General features: G+C 53.9%; 1 protein-coding gene across 1 annotated transcript in view; it reads right to left on the reverse strand.

Annotated features, from left to right (window-relative positions):
- Positions 1 to 2,856: 2,856 nt before the first annotated feature.
- Positions 2,857 to 17,500, reverse strand: part of LOC115247259 (uncharacterized) — a 26,774-nt gene continuing 12,130 nt past the window's right edge. Inside the window, exons 4-5 of the mRNA XM_029828410.1 lie at positions 9,296 to 9,437; positions 2,857 to 3,040 (exon numbers count right to left, since the gene is read on the reverse strand). Coding sequence (XP_029684270.1) covers positions 2,857 to 3,040; positions 9,296 to 9,437 — 326 coding nt within the window. The remainder of the gene's footprint in view (positions 3,041 to 9,295; positions 9,438 to 17,500) is intronic.

Here is a 17,500-nt window from a genome sequence, read left to right on the forward strand (position 1 = left end):
CAGGTGAGTGTCAGTGAGGTCAGGTGAGGTCAGGTGAAGACAGGTGAGGTCAGGTGAGACAGGTCCGAAGGTCGGTGAGGTCAGTGAGGCGTCAGGTGAAGACAGGTGAGTCAGGTGAGGTCAGGTGAGAGTGAGGTCAGGTGAGGTCAGGTGAAGACAGGTGAGGTCAGGTGAGGTCAGGTGAAGACAGGTGAGACATGGTGAGTTCAGGTGAGGTCAGGTGAGGTCAGGTGAGGTCAGGTGAAGACAGGTGAGGTCAGGTCAGGCGAGGTCAGGTGAAGACAGGTGAAGTCAGGTGAAGACAGGTGAGGTCAGGTGAAGACAGTTGAGGTCAGGTGAGGTCAGGTGAGGTTAGGAGAGGTTAGGTGAGGTCAGGAGAGGTCAGGTGAGGTCAGGTGAAGACAGTTGAGGTCAGGTGAGGTCAGGTGAAGACAGGTGAGGTCAGGAGAGGTCAGGTGAGGTCAGGTCTTTCACACTACTTCCTGTGACATGGAAGCTGGAGCCATGCCAAGAACACTAATAGGGTCCATGAGAGCTTTACCATCACTGTCATCTGAGCCCTACAGGTCCCATAAACCACCATGTTGACCAACACATGGGTCACGTGGGGCATCAGTTACCTTCTCTTTTGCCACCTTATGGGAGAAGGGGCAGATCCCTTCTGCCTTTTGCATGTCCCTCGCAGAAACCTGCAACAGACACAGCAGATGTTTATCAGCCGTGAGAGCATCAACGTATCTCCTGGGGGGGGGGGGGGGGGGGGTTATTAACCAGCACAGCACCACTTCAATTCTCTAGTCTATTTTCTTCTACTCTAGTTTTTGCCCCCCTCTTAAAGTCCTGTTGTCGTCCCATTACTGTCGACAGCCCCAGACGACCCCACCCACCACCAAGGAGCCCAGAAGATGAGGCCTTACCTGGTGCACACCGCCACCTTGTCTGGGTCATGGATGTAGGGACAGCTGTTGCCACGGTTACACTTGCCAAAGCGGTTTGTAATACATGCAGTACTGTTTGGCCTGCTTCTTCTGGCGGGCCTGTCTGATGATGGCGAGGCTTCTCTGGACCGCACGGCTTGTTTTTGCAAACAAATTGGGAGTTACAAACCAGCAAGAGTTACTGATGTTGAGGTCGACCGGAGCGTTGGAGCGTACCTGGCCAGGTGACGGGTGGAGGAACATCGGTTCCATGTCATCATGGAGGTCTGGGTTGCTACTAAAAGACTTTCCTAAAGAAATAACATGGATAAACCATGTTAGTTATCTCCATGGTAACAGCTGACAGGATACTAAGGAAGCGAAAGAGAGAAACAGTGTAGTCCTTCAACTCGTGAAGCTTTTATGAGGCCAGCAACCGGTCCAATTTTCCAGGAGCACGTCAGGCACCCTGAACCCCCCCTGATTTATGCTGAGAAATGTTTGCCCTGTTTGACTGGTGACACAGACAAATGTCAGCTTCTTACCGTCTCAAGAATAGAACACAAACAAGTTGTTTATTCACGACCGGCTATGACACGCGTGTGCACGTGCCAGGCGTGCACGTGTGAGGCCAGATGCAATATCAGCCTGATATGTGCCTGGTTATTGATACTGCTGTTGTTTGAGGCATTGGTGCCCAAACTAAAAGTGACGTCCAGCCACCGTTAGAGCTGGACATGGTGTCTCTGTCTCTGTTAGACATCATGAAGCCAGGATCCAGTGAGCTGGACCTGGCTGTCTCTGTCTGTGTTAATGACATCATGGAAGCCAGGATCCAGTGAGCTGGACATGTGTCTCTGTGTCTGTTAGACATCATTGAAGCCAGATCCAGTGAGCTGGACATGTGTCTCTGTGTCTGTTAGACATCATGAGCCAGGATCCAGTGAGCTGGACAGGTGTCTCTGTGTCTGTTCAGACATCATGAAGCCCGGATCCAGTGAGCGGGACAGTGTGTCTCTGTCTCTGTTAGACATCATGAAGCCAGGATCCAGTGAGCTGGACATGTGTCTCTGTCTGTGTTAGACATCATGAAGCCAGGATCCAGTGAGCTGGACATGTGTCTCTGTCTCTGTTAGACATCATGAAGCCAGGATCCAGTGAGCTGGACATGTGTCTCTGTCTCTGTTAGACATCATGAAGCCAGGATCCAGTGAGCTGGACATGTGTCTCTGTGTCTGTTAGACATCATGAAGCCAGGATCCAGTGAGCTGGACATGTGTCTCTGTCTCTGTTAGACATCATGAAGCCGGATCCAGTGAGCTGGACATGTGTCTCTGTGTCTGTTAGACATCATGAAGCCAGGATCCAGTGAGCTGGACATGTGTCTCTGTCTCTGTTAGACATCATGAAGCCAGGATCCAGTGAGCTGGACATGTGTCTCTGTCTCTGTTAGACATCATGAATCATGACCTCCCAGGCTCTCGTCCTCACCCTCCTCAACAACGTGGAGGAACCTTTGCACCCTTCAGTCGCACAGTTATAGAGAACGGAGCTGTTGGACGGGTGCTGCAGGTGAAGGTGCAGCTGAACACCTGTGGTGAGGAGAAGGCAGGTCCAGGCTTTAATCTGCACCGTTCACCCCTCTGGACCCCCCCCCATCGCTCTGACAGATGACAGCTTTATTATTTCAGATGGCAAAGCCAACGGCTGCGGCGAGTCTGGGGGAATGTGGGCGGAGCCAAAGCTGCAAACACGATCAATCTTCTTTTCCACAAACTCACCACATGGACTAAATGAAGAGATTTTTTTCTAGAAAAGACACTGTCAAAGCTTTTCTAAATCCAAGCCACCCCCCAGTTCTTGGTGGTCACTGATGTTGTTGTGACTGTTGAGGTGCGACTGACCCGACCCCCCAGTTCTTGTGTGTCCACTGATGGCGTCACCATCCCTTTACCTGTCCTGTTGACGGCGGGGCCGGAGGCGACGGTGCGCGACAGTTTGTTGGGCTGAAACGCGATAGAGGGAACCCCGGATCCAGCACATGCTGGCCCCCCCTCCAGTGTCTGGGGGGGACGAAGGGGTGTGTGTCCTGGTGCGTTCGCAGACGGCTCTGCAGGAAACTCCTACAACGTGAGCACAAGCACAGAGCAACGTCAACCTTCTGTTGCCATGAAGCTGTTAATGACTGGCTCCCTCCCTTCCAACCCTCCTCTGCCCCCCACCATGTCTCCCTCCTCACTTTCTGTTTCTCATCCCGAGCCCCCCCCCCTCCCCCTCTCATGTCACAGCACTCTGTTAAATTGCTCCTCTAATGGAAAGAACGGCAACGTGGAAATGGAGAGAATTGAAAAGAGGAGAGAAGGAAATCAATGAGATAATAGGCAGGGCAGGGGGCCAGAGCAGCAAGGTGGCCCCTAAGCTGGAGCCTCCAGACCACACACACACACACGCACGCATGCACACACACACACGCATGCACACACACACGCACGCACACGCACGCACACACACACGCACGCACGCATGCACACACACACACGCATGCACACACACACACACACGCATGCACACACACACGCATGCACACACACACACGCGCATGCACACACACGCACACACGCATGCACACACACGCACGCACGCACACACGCACGCACACACGCATGCACGCACACGCACACACACACGCATGCACACACACGCACACACACACGCACACACACATCGTTAGCTAGGCCAGCAATTGTCTGTACTGTTGGTGCATTGATATCCTGTGTGTGTGTGTGTGTGTGTGTGTGTGTGCGTCTGTGTGTGTGTGTGTGTGTAACTGCTGGTGGTGGGGGGGGCAGTGCAGGGGTTATGGCGATAAATTGCGCTGTCCTGTACACTCTATCTGGGGGTGGATGGTCACTGGTGTGCAGGGTGCTGCTGGAGGTAATTTGCTGCTGTATTTCAGATGGACTGGAAATGGGTTTAGAGCGCGAGTTCATGCCTCCCATTACAGAGAGGAGGGGGGGGGGGGGGGGGAGGGGGGGGGAGGGGGGGGGGGAGGGTCACCCCAAACACACGGCACAGACAAAACAACTGATACCATGCGGAACATCCCATAACAGTGAAGAGCCAAGAGAAGAGAAAAAGCAGCAAATATCAGCCAACAGGTCCGTCCACACACATCTCAGGATCACAGGCGCTTCACTCCAAGATGGGTGGCTGCCCTACGCAGGGCAACTGCAGCCGGGGGGGCAGAGTAATGGGGGCTAATGGTGGAGTGCTGACTGCCACCCAGGGAGGGTTCGACAAGGGCCGGGCGGCCTGAGGAGACACCGTGGAGGTTAATGGGGACAGTTAACACAGAGGCTAATTAACCCTGACACAGGGCCGCAGCCAGAGGCGTGTAGCTGCTAATGCTGCTGCTGTAGCTGCTAATGCTGCTGCTGTAGCTGCTAATGCTGCTGCTGTAGCTGCTGCTGCTGCTGTAGCTGCTGCTGCTGCTGCTGTAGCTGCTACTGCTGCTTCTGTAGCTGCTAATGCTGCTGCTGTAGCTGCTACTGCAGCTGCTGTAGCTGCTAATGCTGCTGCTGTAGCTGCTAATGCTGCTGCTGTAGCTGCTACTGCCGCTGCTGTAGCTGCTGTAGCTGCTAAGCTGCTGCTGTATGCTGTAGCTGCTAATGCTGCTGCTGTAGCTGGTAATGCTGCTGTAGCTGTAGCTGCTGTAGCTGCTAATGCTGCTGCTGTAGCTGCTAATGCTGCTGCTGTAGCTGCTACTGCTGCTGCTGTAGCTGCTACTGCTGCTGCTGTAGCTGCTGCTGTAGCTGCTGTAGCTGCTGTAGCTGCTGCTGCTGCTGTAGCTGCTGCTGTAGCTGCTGTAGCTGCTGCTACTGCTGCTGTAGCTGCTACTGCTGCTGCTGTAGCTGCTACTGCTGCTGCTGTAGCTGCTACTGCTGCTGCTGTAGCTGCTGCTGCTGTAGCTGCTACTGCTGCTGCTGCTACTGCTGCTGCTGTAGCTGCTAATGCTGCTGCTGTAGCTGCTAATGCTGCTGCTGTAGCTGCTAATGATGCTGCTGTAGCTGCTAATGCCGCTGCTGTAGCTGCTACTGCTGCTGCTGTAGCTGCTAATGCTGCTGCTGTAGCTGCTAATGCTGCTGCTGTAGCTGGTAATGCTGCTGCTGTAGCTGGTAATGCTGCTGCTGTAGCTGCTGTAGCTGTAGCTGCTAATGCTGCTGCTGTAGCTGCTGCTGTAGCTGCTAATGCTGCTGCTGTAGCTGCTAATGCTGCTGCTGTAGCTGCTGGTGCTGCTGCTGTAGCTGCTACTGCTGATGCTGCTGCTGTAGCTGCTAATGCTGCTGCTGTAGCTGCTAATGCTGCTGCTGCTAATGCTGCTGCTGTAGCTGCTACTGCTGCTGCTGTAGCTGCTGATGCTGCTGCTGTAGCTGCTGATGCTGCTGCTGTAGCTGCTGCTGTAGCTGCTGCTGCTGTAGCTGCTGCTGTAGCTGCTACTGCTGCTGCTGTAGCTGCTACTGCTGCTGCTGTAGCTGCTGCTGCTGCTGCTGCTGCTGCTGTAGCTGCTGTAGCTGCTGCTGTAGCTGCTGCTGCTGCTGTAGCTGCTGCTGCTGTAGCTGCTGCTGCTGCTACTGCTGCTGCTGTAGCTGCTACTGCTGCTGCTGTAGCTGCTGCTGCTGTTGCTGCTGTAGCTGCTAATGCTGCTGCTGTAGCTGCTGATGCTGCTGCTGTAGCTGCTGATGCTGCTGCTGTAGCTGCTACTGCTGATGCTGCTGCTGTAGCTGCTAATGCTGCTGCTGTAGCTGCTAATGCTGCTGCTGCTAATGCTGCTGCTGTAGCTGCTACTGCTGCTGCTGTAGCTGCTGATGCTGCTGATGCTGCTGCTGTAGCTGCTGCTGCTGTAGCTGCTGCTGCTGTAGCTGCTGCTGTAGCTGCTACTGCTGCTGCTGTAGCTGCTACTGCTGCTGCTGTAGCTGCTGCTGCTGCTGCTGTAGCTGCTGCTGCTGTAGCTGCTGTAGCTGCTGCTGCTGCTGCTGCTGTAGCTGCTGCTGCTGTAGCTGCTGCTGCTGCTGCTACTGCTGCTGCTGTAGCTGCTACTGCTGCTGCTGCTGCTGCTGTAGCTGCTACTGCTGTAGCTGCTGCTGCTGCTGCTACTGCTGCTGCTGTAGCTGCTGCTGCTGTAGCTGCTGCTGCTGTAGCTGCTGCTGCTGCTGCTGTAGCTGCTACTGCTGCTGCTGTAGCTGCTGCTATCATTAAAAAAGGAATGCAGCAGTAAAACAAGGAAGGAGCTTTTAAACATCCCCAAATATTTGTTTGCTAAATGTGACCAGAGGAGGCCTGAAAGGACAAAATGAGCTGCTGAAGACAGTTTTGTCCAGGCTACATTTCCCAGCGAACCCTGACCCTGACCCTGACCCTGACCCTGACCTCCAAACTGACCGAAGAAACAAGAGAAACAAGAACCTCAGTGGAGCCACAGCCTAAAGCTGAAGAGTGACCCACAAAGGGACGTTTGTCCCGGCTCAGAGACACGGGAAAGGACGGACACAAGGACACAAGGACACACAAGGACACAGGACACAAGGACACAGGACACAAGACACAGGACACACAAGGACACAGGAACTCCCCTGTAACTACTGGGTGGCTGTGTGTGTGTGTGTGCACATGCATGCGTGTGTGTGTGTGTATGAGCGTGTGTGTGTGTGTGTGTGTATGAGCGTGTGTGTGTGTGTGTGCACATGTGTGTGTGTGTATGGGTGTGTGCACACGTGTGTGTGTGTGTGTATGAGCGTGTGTGTGTGTATGTGTGTGTGTGCACTTGCATGCATGTGTGTGTGTGTATGGGTGTGTGCACACGTGTGTGTGTGTGTGTGTGTGCACTTGCATGCCATGTGTGTGTTATGGGTGTGTGCACACGTGTGTGTGTGTGTGTGTGACATGTGTGTGTGTATGGGTGTGTGCACACGTGTGTGGTGTGTGTGTGTGCACATGTGTGTTGTGTATGGTGTGTGCACACGTGTGTGTGTGTGTGTGCACATGTGTGTGTGTCTGTATGTGTGTGGGCATTTGCATGCATGGTGTGTGTGTGTGCACATGTGTGTGTGCACATGTGTGTATGTGTGTGTGTGTGGGCATTTGCATGCATGTGTGTGTGTGTGTGCACATGTGTGTGTGCACATGTGTGTGTGTGTGTGCAGTCCTGACCATGCAAGGCCCAGCTGAAGCAGGGGGCGACTCAGCACCACCCCGGGTCGGTGATGAATGAAGGGGTGAATGAGGGCGATGGATGGATGAATGGTGCCATGGACTGATGAATGAAGGGGTGAATGAGGGCGATGGATGGATGAATGGTGCCATGACTGATGAATGAACGGGTGAATGAGGGCGATGGATGGATGAATGGTGCCATGACTGATGAATGAAGGGGTGAATGAGGGCGATGGATGGATGAATGGTGCCATGACTGATGAATGAAGGGGTGAATGAGGGCGATGGATGGATGAATGGTGCCATGAGTGATGAATGAAGGGGTGAATGAGGGCGATGGATGGATGAATGGTCCATGACTGATGAATGAACGGGTGAATGAGGGCGATGGATGGATGAATGGTGCCATGACTGATGAATGAAGGGGTGAATGAGGGCGATGGATGGATGAATGGTGCCATGACTGATGAATGAACGGGTGAATGAGGGTGATGGATGGATGAATGGTGCCGTGACTGATGAATGAAGGGGTGAATGAGGGCGATGGATGGATGAATGGTCCATGACTGATAAATGAAGGGGTGAATGAGGGCGATGGATGGATGAATGGTCCATGACTGATGAATGAAGGGGTGAATGAGGGCGATGGATGGATGAATGGTGCCATGACTGAGGAGTGAACGGGTGAATGAGGGTGATGGATGGATGAATGGTCCATGACTGATGAATGAAGGGGTGAATGAGGGCGATGGATGGATGAATGGTGCCATGAGTGATGAATGAAGGGGTGAATGAGGGCGATGGATGGATGAATGGTGCCATGACTGATGAATGAAGGGGTGAATGAGGGCGATGGATGGATGAATGGTGCCATGAGTGATGAATGAAGGGGTGAATGAGGGCGATGGATGGATGAATGGTGCCATGACTGATGAATGAAGGGGTGAATGAGGGCGATGGATGGATGAATGGTCCATGACTGATGAATGAAGGGGTGAATGAGGGCGATGGATGGATGAATGGTCCATGAGTGATGAATGAAGGGGTGAATGAGGGCGATGGATGGATGAATGGTCCATGAGTGATGAATGAAGGGGTGAATGAGGGCGATGGATGGATGAATGGTCCATGAGTGATGAATGAAGGGGTGAATGAGGGCGATGGATGGATGAATGGTCCATGACTGCAGCAGAAGCAGGGAAGTGAAAAAGTGCTCCTTCACTTTATTGCCCCGTCTGTTCCATCCTGTTCTGATCGATACTGAAGCACTAACGGAGATGAGCGTCCAGCCTGTGCACGTACGTGCGTGTGAGCGTCCAGCCTGTGCACGTACGTGCGTGTGGGCGTCCAGCCTGTGCACGTACGTGCGTGTGGTTCTTTAATATTTATGTCAGAATTAAGTTGAAAGAAATAGATTAACAAAAGTTTAAGATGCACAGGAGGGTGTGAAAATAACGTGTGATAAAAGGAAAGAAAGACGGCGGGAAAAGCAAAGAGATAAAAGCACTGATGTGTCAGCGAGGCGGGTGGGGGGCGAGGCTGGGGGGGGCGGGGCGAGGCTGGGGGGGGGGGCGAGGCCTGGGGGGCGAGGGCGAGGCTGGGGGGGGGCGAGGCTGGTGGGGCGAGGGTGAGGCTGGGGGGGGGGCGAGGCTGTGGGGGGTGAGGCTGGGGGGCGGGGGCGAGGCGAGGGCGAGGCTGGGGGGGGTGAGGGCTGGGGGGGGCGGGGCGGGCGAGGCTGGGGGGGCGAGGGGAGCTGGGGGCGGGGGCGAGGCTGGGGGTGGCGGGGGCGAGGCTGGGGGGGGGCGGTTGCGGGGGCGAGGCTGGGGTGGGCGCGGGGGCGAGGGGGCGAGGCTGGGGGGGGGGCGGGGCGAGGCTGGGGGGGGGGGGGGCCTGGGGGGGGCGAGGAGGCGAGGCTGGGGGGGTCTCCAAATGAGAACCCGATGCTCCACCATCTCGCAGAACAGGAAATGCCCCGTTGCCCCCCAACAGGCTGAAGGCTCCAGGCTGATAAGGCAGGGAGATTATGGTGGGACGGATAAGGGGGGGGGCATCGACCCTCCCCTCTGCTCTATTTGTGCTGGTGTTTGGGGGAACGCGTGAGAATCTGATGACGCCAACAGCCATCCCACGTCACACACACCTGTGGAGGTGGTGTGCATGTGCTCTACCTGGCCGACTGGACCCTCCTGGCCCTCCAGGAGAGGCTGGGGGGGTCCTGGTGGGCGTGGGCAGCGCTGGGGCCCCGGCGGCTCCTGTAGCGTGACGACCCAAAGTCTGGGAGAGCCCCGGAGGAGAAGGTGGACGGAGGACCTGGAGGCAGCAGAGCTCAGTGTGAACACATGAAACAGGCACACGTGCACGCCCACAGCAGCGCACGTGTAAACATGAGAGGCTGTAAGAGGCAGAATGTTCTTTGGCTAAAAATCACATCTTCTCCCTCCGACCTCACTTCTGTCAAAATTTAACTTTTAAGAATAAAAAAATAATTTAACTACTTTCATTCATTAAAGTGCAGAAACCAGAAGAGAAGGAAAAAAACTATTATTCATTCATTGGTGGGTTGATACAAGTATCTGCTCTGAAGGTATCAGAGGAGCTCTGAAATCCTTGGTGGTCACACCAAACCCTTCCAAACCTTTCCAAACCTTTCCAGACCTACTATTGGCTGTGATTCCTCTCCTTTAAACAGTTTAGAGGGTTAGGGTTAGTGCTAACCCTCTAACCCTAACCCTAACCCTAACCCTCTAACCCTAACCCTCTAACCCTAAACCCTAACCTAACCCTCTAACCCTAACCCTCTAGCCCTAACCCTAACCCTCTAACCCTAACCCTCTAACCTGACCCTCTAACCCTCTAACCCTAACCCTAAACCTAACCCTCTAACCCTAACCCTCTAACCCTCTAACCCTAACCCTAAACCTAACCCTCTAACCCTAACCCTCTAACCCTGACCCTCTAACCCTAACCCTAAACCTAACCCTCTAACCCTAACCCTCTAACCCTAACCCTCTAACCTAACCCTAACCCTAACCCTCTAACCCTAACCCTAAACCTAACCCTCTAACCCTAACCCTCTAACCCTAACCCTAAACCTAACCCTCTAACCCTAACCCTCTAACCCTAACCCTAAACCTAACCCTCTAAACCCTAACCCTCTAACCCTGACCCTCTAACCCTAACCCTAAACCTAACCCTCTAACCCTAACCCTAACCCTAACCCTAACCCCTAACCCTAACCCTCTATTACTAACCCTCTAACCCTAACCCTCTAATCCTAACCCTAACCCTCTAACCCTAACCCTCTAACCCTAACCCTATCCCTCTAACCCTAACCCTCTAACCCTAACCCTCTAACCCTCTAACCCTAACCCTATCCCTCTAACCCTAACCCTCTAACCCTAACCCTCTAACCCTAACCCTAACCCTAACCCTCTAACCCTAACCCTATAACCCTAACCCTAAACCTAACCCTCTAACCCTAACCCTCTAACCCTAACCCTAAACCTAACCCTCTAACCCTAACCCTCTAACCCTGACCCTCTAACCCTAACCCTAACCCTCTAACCCTAACCCTCTAACCCTAACCCTAACCCTCTAACCCTAACCCTCTAACCCTAACCCTAACCCTCTAACCCTACCCTAACCCTCTAACCCTCTAACCCTACCCTCTAACCTAACCCTAACCCTCTAACCTAACCCCCTAAACCCTCTATACCCTAACCTCTAACCCTAACCCTAACCCTCTAACCCTAACCCTCTAACCCTAACCCTAAACCCTAACCCTCTAACCCTAACCCTCTAACCCTATGGTTAACCCTAACCCTAACCCTAACCCTGACCCTATGGTTAACCCTAACCCTAACCTAACCCTAACCTAACCTAACCTAACCCTAACCTAACCTAACCTAACCTAACCCTAACCTAACCCTACCCTAAACCCTAACCCTAACCCTAACCCTAACCTAACCTAACCTAACCCTAACCTAACCTAACCTAACCTAACCCTAACCTAACCTAACCCTAACCCTACCCCTAACCCTAACCTAACCCTAACCTAACCCTAACCTAACCCTAACCCTACCCTACCCTAACCCTAACCTAACCCTAAACCTAACCCTCTAACCCTAACCCTAACCTAACCCTAACCCTAAACCTAACCCTAACCCCTAACCTAACCCTAACCCTAACCCTAACTCCAACCCTTTGGAGACGTTTGAGAGCGTTTGTCTAGAACCTGATATAATATGTTTCATGTGTCACCAGAGAGTGTTTGGGGTAAAGTTCCCACAATGCATCTGTGCTGCTGTCTGAGCTATTTGGTTGCATTGGCACATGACAAATAGAGCTTGTCAAGGCTGCCCCCCCCCCCCCCCCCACACACACACACACACACCAGCTTAATTTGCCACTAAAGCCTCACTAACCTAACTCTTGCTACATCCATGAAGCTGTCACACAGCTGTTCCCCCTTGCTACTGTTTAATGACATCTACAGCGAGCTGTGCAGTTGATAAGTAACTGTGTGTGTGTGTGTGTGTGTGCGCGCGTGCGTGTGTGTGTGTGCGTGCGTGTGTGTGTGTGTGCGCGCGCGTGTGTGTGTGTGTCAGCAGGGATGGATGGACCCTGCTGATCTGATTGTACACCTCTGCAGGTTGTGTTGCTTGAGTGGCACTGGGAGCGATGGGGTCTCAATCTTCTACTACAGGACCATGACCAATGAGAGTGTGAACACACACTTACACACACACACACACGCTGGGGTCTCAATCTTCCCTTAATAGACCTTTGACAGAGGCCTGCCTTGCAATGGGGCAGTCGTGCACGGAGTCCTCGCCGTGCACTCCTGCCTGCAGACGTGTGCAGGCCTCCATTCATCTCCCTGACGCCTCCATGAGTCGGCACATCATCTCCTCCCTCGCCGCTGCCTCTCGCTCCTGCCGCCAGATATCGGGACGTTCGGTTTGATCTCTTCGGGCGTCTCTAAGCTTGCAGACAGCTTCGCTCTGGATGATTCTCAAGAGATGAGCTTATTGAATTCTTGATTTACGCCTTCAGACCAATCAAACAACAAAAGCTTTAAGAGCTAATGAAGGTGCTTCAGCTCAGCTTGGCATCACCATCCTTCTTCTTTCACCATGGCAGCAGCTACTTTGGCTCCCAATAAACCTGATCAACCAAATGTTGCTGAGTCCAGCCAATCAGAGATAACGTTCCCATTTAGTTGAAAGTGTGCTCGCTCAACACAAAGCTGTGGCGCCACAGAGGTGGATGAGGCTGAACCTTGCTAAGGTTGTGGGCCACCATGGAGCAATGCTGGGCCTCTGACTGGGTCTGCTGACAGGTCACCACGCTGCACATGTTCCATCCTCTCAGGATCCTCCCACTCATCCCCTCCCCCCCTCTGCCTCCTCTAACAGAGGCTGCCTCCTCCCTGGGTCGGGCCAATGAATAATAAATCTTAATATTGACACTGTCTCTTCCCCCTGGGGCTCATCTTCTGACCCCCACTGCTCCAGCGCTCTCACAGGAGATGGGGATGCCATGCAAACATCAGATTTACCAAGAGAGGCGCCACAATTTAAAGACCTGCTGTGGTTCTGATATGATCCCTTGTGAGTCTGACAGCCAAAGAGAGGTTTCTGACAGACTACCCAGATGTTTGCTTGCCCCACCCTGCCAACAAGGAACTTCAGAGATTCTCCATCCTGTAATCCCTGGGGGAGAGCGAGGTCTGTAGAGGATGAGGCTGCTCAGTCAGGGACCATGCAGACTCCTCTTGGCCTTCTCCCTGTTCTGGCAGGGCAGCTTCTTGCCATTTAATCACCTTCTATTTCCTTTAGAACTGGCCCAGAACATTTTAATCTCCAGAGTTTGGCTGACTGGGCAGCAAGGTGATGTTAACTTGGGCTTCCAGATATGTGAAGAGCTAGTGTTTCCTCCAAAATATATAGCAACCTTTGACAACCTCAAATTTGGCTTTAAGTTACAGTTCTTACAGTCTTTAAGTCATCCAGCAGATGGTCCTGAGTCATTCCTGAGGACTAAAAACAGACCAGGCTTCAGAGAAGTGCCATCACTCTCAGAGTGTTGACAGACACACGGCTACACATTAATCAATTACCCCCCAAATTAACACGCTGGAAATCAGCTGGTGCAACATAAACAGCAGAATTTTAAAAGAAGGTATTTCTGTGATGGACCTGCTGCACTGTGTGTGTGTGTGTGTGTGTGTGGTGTGTGTGTGTGTGTGTGTGTGTGTGTGTGTGAGAGAGTGTGTGTGTGTGTGTGTGTGTGAGTGTGTGTGTGTGTGTGAGTGTGTGTGTGTGTGTGTGTGTGTGTGTGAGAGAGTGTGTGTGTGTGTGTGTGTGCGTGTGTGTGTGTGTGTGTGAGAGAGTGTGTGTGTGTGTGTGTGTGTGAGAGAGTGTGTGTGTGTGTGTGTGTGTGAGTGTGTGTGTGTGTGTGAGTGTGTGTGTGTGTGTGTGTGTGTGAGAGAGTGTGTGTGTGTGAGAGAGTGTGTGTGTGTGTGTGTGTGTGAGTGTGTGTGTGTGTGTGTGTGTGTGAGAGAGTGTGTGTGTGTGAGAGAGTGTGTGTGTGTGTGTGTGTGTGCGTGTGTGTGTGTGTGTGTGTGAGTGTGAGTGTGTGAGAGAGTGTGTGTGTGTGAGAGAGTGTGTGTGTGTGTGTGTGTGTGTGATGAGGAGTTGACAGTTGCCTGGTGGCCACTTATTGACACAAAAGGCCTCTGACGGAACCATCAGCTGTCGGTGTGGTCATGTCGCGGGGGGGTGAGATGGGACGGTTGGGGGGGGGCGGAGGAGGGTTGGGGGGTGAGTAGCTCGTGGACTCGTCCATCATCGCCACGGAGCCATCAGCTGTAGCAGCTGAGCCAGGCAGCACCAACAGAACCCCTCACTGCTGCTCGCTACACTGAAGGTCAGTGATTCCCCCCCAGTGATCGCCCCCCCCCCCCCCCCCCCACCGTCCCATCTCACCCCCCCCCCCCCCGTCCCATCTCACCCCCCCCCCCCCCCCCACCCCCCCAGGACGAGGCCTCACTTTCAGAATAATGTGCTTGAACTTTTGCCCAGTTTCCGATGAAGAGTTCAGCAGCAGCGGTGAGGAAGCATCACTTTGATCAACATCCTGTTAACTTCAGGACCACCGATCAATTGGGACTAAACCTCATTAAGATCCTCCACATGTGACGTCCAACCTTCTGAAAACATCTGGACAAGGACCCTTTTATTTAGGTGCAACCAAAATCACCGACGTGACCGTCACCATAGCGACCACGTTGTGGCGGCCGAGCTGTCATATCAAACCTCATATCACTACATTTGAATTCTGCGTTCCTGAAACTCTCCATAGGAATTTCCAGAACACGATCACACAAGGAAACGTCCTTGATGAGGATTCAAGGTCAATGGCTCCCATGTATGCTTCCATCGATAACTTAAATAAGACATGATGAAAACATGCATTTCCCGTGACCTTGACCTTGACCTTGCCCAGCAGAGCGGACCGGCCTCCACGCCACATGTCGACTTTGGTCAGAGGAATGACGGAATCTGTCAATCAGCCAATCCCATTAGACACCTCCAGGGGGGTCCACGGGCTCTGTCCACTTAAGCTCTGCCAGAATTCCATACATTACATGTGAGTGCACATGGGCCTGTGGTGGGGGGGGGCAGCCTGTGGTGGGGGGGGGCAGCCTGTGATGGGGGGGCATGAAGGGACATGAAGGTTAAGTGAGGTCATCCCTAAAGGGCAACACAAGATTCCACAAGGGATGTGGACCTAACGATGGGAGCAAGGAGGCAGGAAGACCGAGACTTTCAGAGGCTGAGAGAACAAACAGGTGGACGGGGGCTATTAATGGCCGTGGATGGCCCTTCCTGGGGGGGGGGGGGGCAGACAGTGGTTGTGATGAGGCTCAGGTTTGTGGATTGTGACTCCAGCCTCACAAGCTCAGAGGGAAAGGGCTGATTACTGTGGACACAGCCTGCTAGCATGTCCTGGAGCATTCAGAACCAGGTCCTGGAGCATTCAGAACCAGGTCCTGGAGCATTCAGAACCAGGTCCTGGTCACAGAACCTTTCCATTTTCTGGGCCCGGACTCTCAAAAAGAGACACACGCTAAGACCAAATACCTCCGCGGGGTGGAGCTCTGCAGCTCCAGGGGCTGGTGGCATCACTCATGGGGCACTTTGAGGCTGCACGGGTGGCAGGTTGGAGGTTCTGGTTGGAGGTTCAGGTTGGAGGTTCAGGTTGGAGGTTCAGGTTGGAGGTTCTGGTTGGAGGTTCAGGTTGGAGGTTCAGGTTGGAGGTTCTGGTTGGAGGTTCAGGTTGGAGGTTCAGGTTGGAGGTTCTGGTTGGAGGTTCTGGTTGGAGGTTCAGGTTGGAGGTTCAGGTTGGAGGTTCTGGTTGGAGGTTCTGGTTGGAGGTTCTGGTTGGAGGTTCAGGTTGGAGGTTCTGGTTGGAGGTTCAGGTTGGAGGTTCTGGTTGGAGGTTCTGGTTGGAGGTTCAGGTTGGAGGTTCTGGTTGGAGGTTCAGGTTGGAGGTTCAGGTTGGAGGTTCTGGTTGGAGGTTCTGGTTGGAGGTTCTGGTTGCAGATGGCGAGCGTCATGAATTCATCATCATTCTTCTGGGCCAGTGAGTGGTGGTCACACACCACCCTCGGCTGCTGTTTCAGGGACTGAGTGAGAAAAGGCGGCACCAACGTTCAGGGTGTGAAGGGGGGGGGGTCCAAGATGGTCCAAGTTTATCATGGCTTCTGCGCTGCGACCTGAACCACACTTAGATAACAAAGAGTGCAAATGTGTGTTCAGATCAAAGCTATACATAGAGAGGTTAGAGTCTTGCCCTTTAGCAGTGACGCTGACCTTTGACCTTTGCATTTGAGGGCCTGTTGGAATAACTACAGAAGTTGTAAGTGGTTCCCCCTGGCTGCGGGCCATGGCCCACTCAGTGACAGGCTGGGACGGGGTCAGGTGTCTGGAAGGGGGGGGCAGCTCTGGACAGGGAACTGGACCAGAGCTGAGGGTTCAGAGGCAAAAGGTCAGGGGGAGAAATGAGAGTGACGTGATGAGAGTCTCTCGTTGGCCTGGGTCCTAATGTGCTGAGGTCAGGGCGCTGGGGATCCTTCACTCGACCCATTTGGAGACTTGAGAGGACCCAGCAGGTTCCAGAGAAACAGCAGAACCCCTCAGAACACGTTTGCCTCTTCTGCCCTTTTGAAGGAGGACGTGCCGTATGTCCACGTGTCCTCGGGTCTGTCTGCCCCTCAGCTTCCTGGTCCAACCCTCTCCTGCTCTGCTGGGGTTCTGGCTGCAGCTGCCAGGGTTTAATTGGTCCCTTTGGGCCGTGGCGAGAGCTGGCAGCAGCCCGAAAAGTGCTGATCCAACCAGCAGGATCAGGCATCTGCTTGATGTCCCGAACCACCGGCCCGGTCCGCTCACAAACACACACCGAGGAACCAAAGGTCCTTCAAAGTCACAGCAAATCCGAGTTTAAACTCCGCTCCCCAGCTGAGAGGCAGCCGTGCTGACCGGTGCTGGAACATCAGGTCGGCCCAACATAGAGGATGAGGAGGCTCCAGACTCACAGACGGGCCCCTGCCCAGAACCATGGCTGAAACGGGCCCCTGTCCAGAATCATGACTGAAACGGGCCCCTGTCCAGAACCATGATAGAAACGGGCCCCTGTCCAGAATCATGGCTGAAACGGGCCCCTGTCCAGAATCATGGCTGAAACGGGCCCTGCCCAGAACCATGACTGAAACGGGCCCCTGTCCAGAATCATGGCTGAAACGGGCCCTGCCCAGAACCATGACTGAAACGGGCCCTGCCCAGAACCATGATAGAAACGGGCCCCTGTCCAGAATCATGACTGAAACGGGCCCCTGCCCAGAACCATGGCTGAAACAAACCCAGCACACATGCACGCCCCCACACACATGCACGCCCCCACACACATGCACGCCCCCACACACATGCACGCCCCCAGCACACATGCACGCCCCCAGCACACATGCACGCCCCCACACACATGCACGCTCACACACACATGCACGCCCCCACACACATGCACGCTCACACACACATGCACGCTCACACACACATGCACGGCCCCACACACATGCACGCCCCCACACACATGCACGCTCACACACACATGCACGCCCCCACACACATGCACGGCCCCACACACAGCAGCGGCTCGCTCACACACATGCACGCCCCCACACACATGCACGCCCCACACACATGCACGCCCACACACATGCACGCCCCCACACACATGCACGCCCCCACACACATGCACGCCCCCACACACATGCACGCCCCCACACACAGCAGCAGTAGAGGGACCCTGCT

This window comes from Takifugu rubripes, chromosome 20 (assembly GCF_901000725.2).
Source record: "Takifugu rubripes chromosome 20, fTakRub1.2, whole genome shotgun sequence".
Taxonomy (NCBI): Eukaryota; Metazoa; Chordata; class Actinopteri; order Tetraodontiformes; family Tetraodontidae; genus Takifugu; species Takifugu rubripes.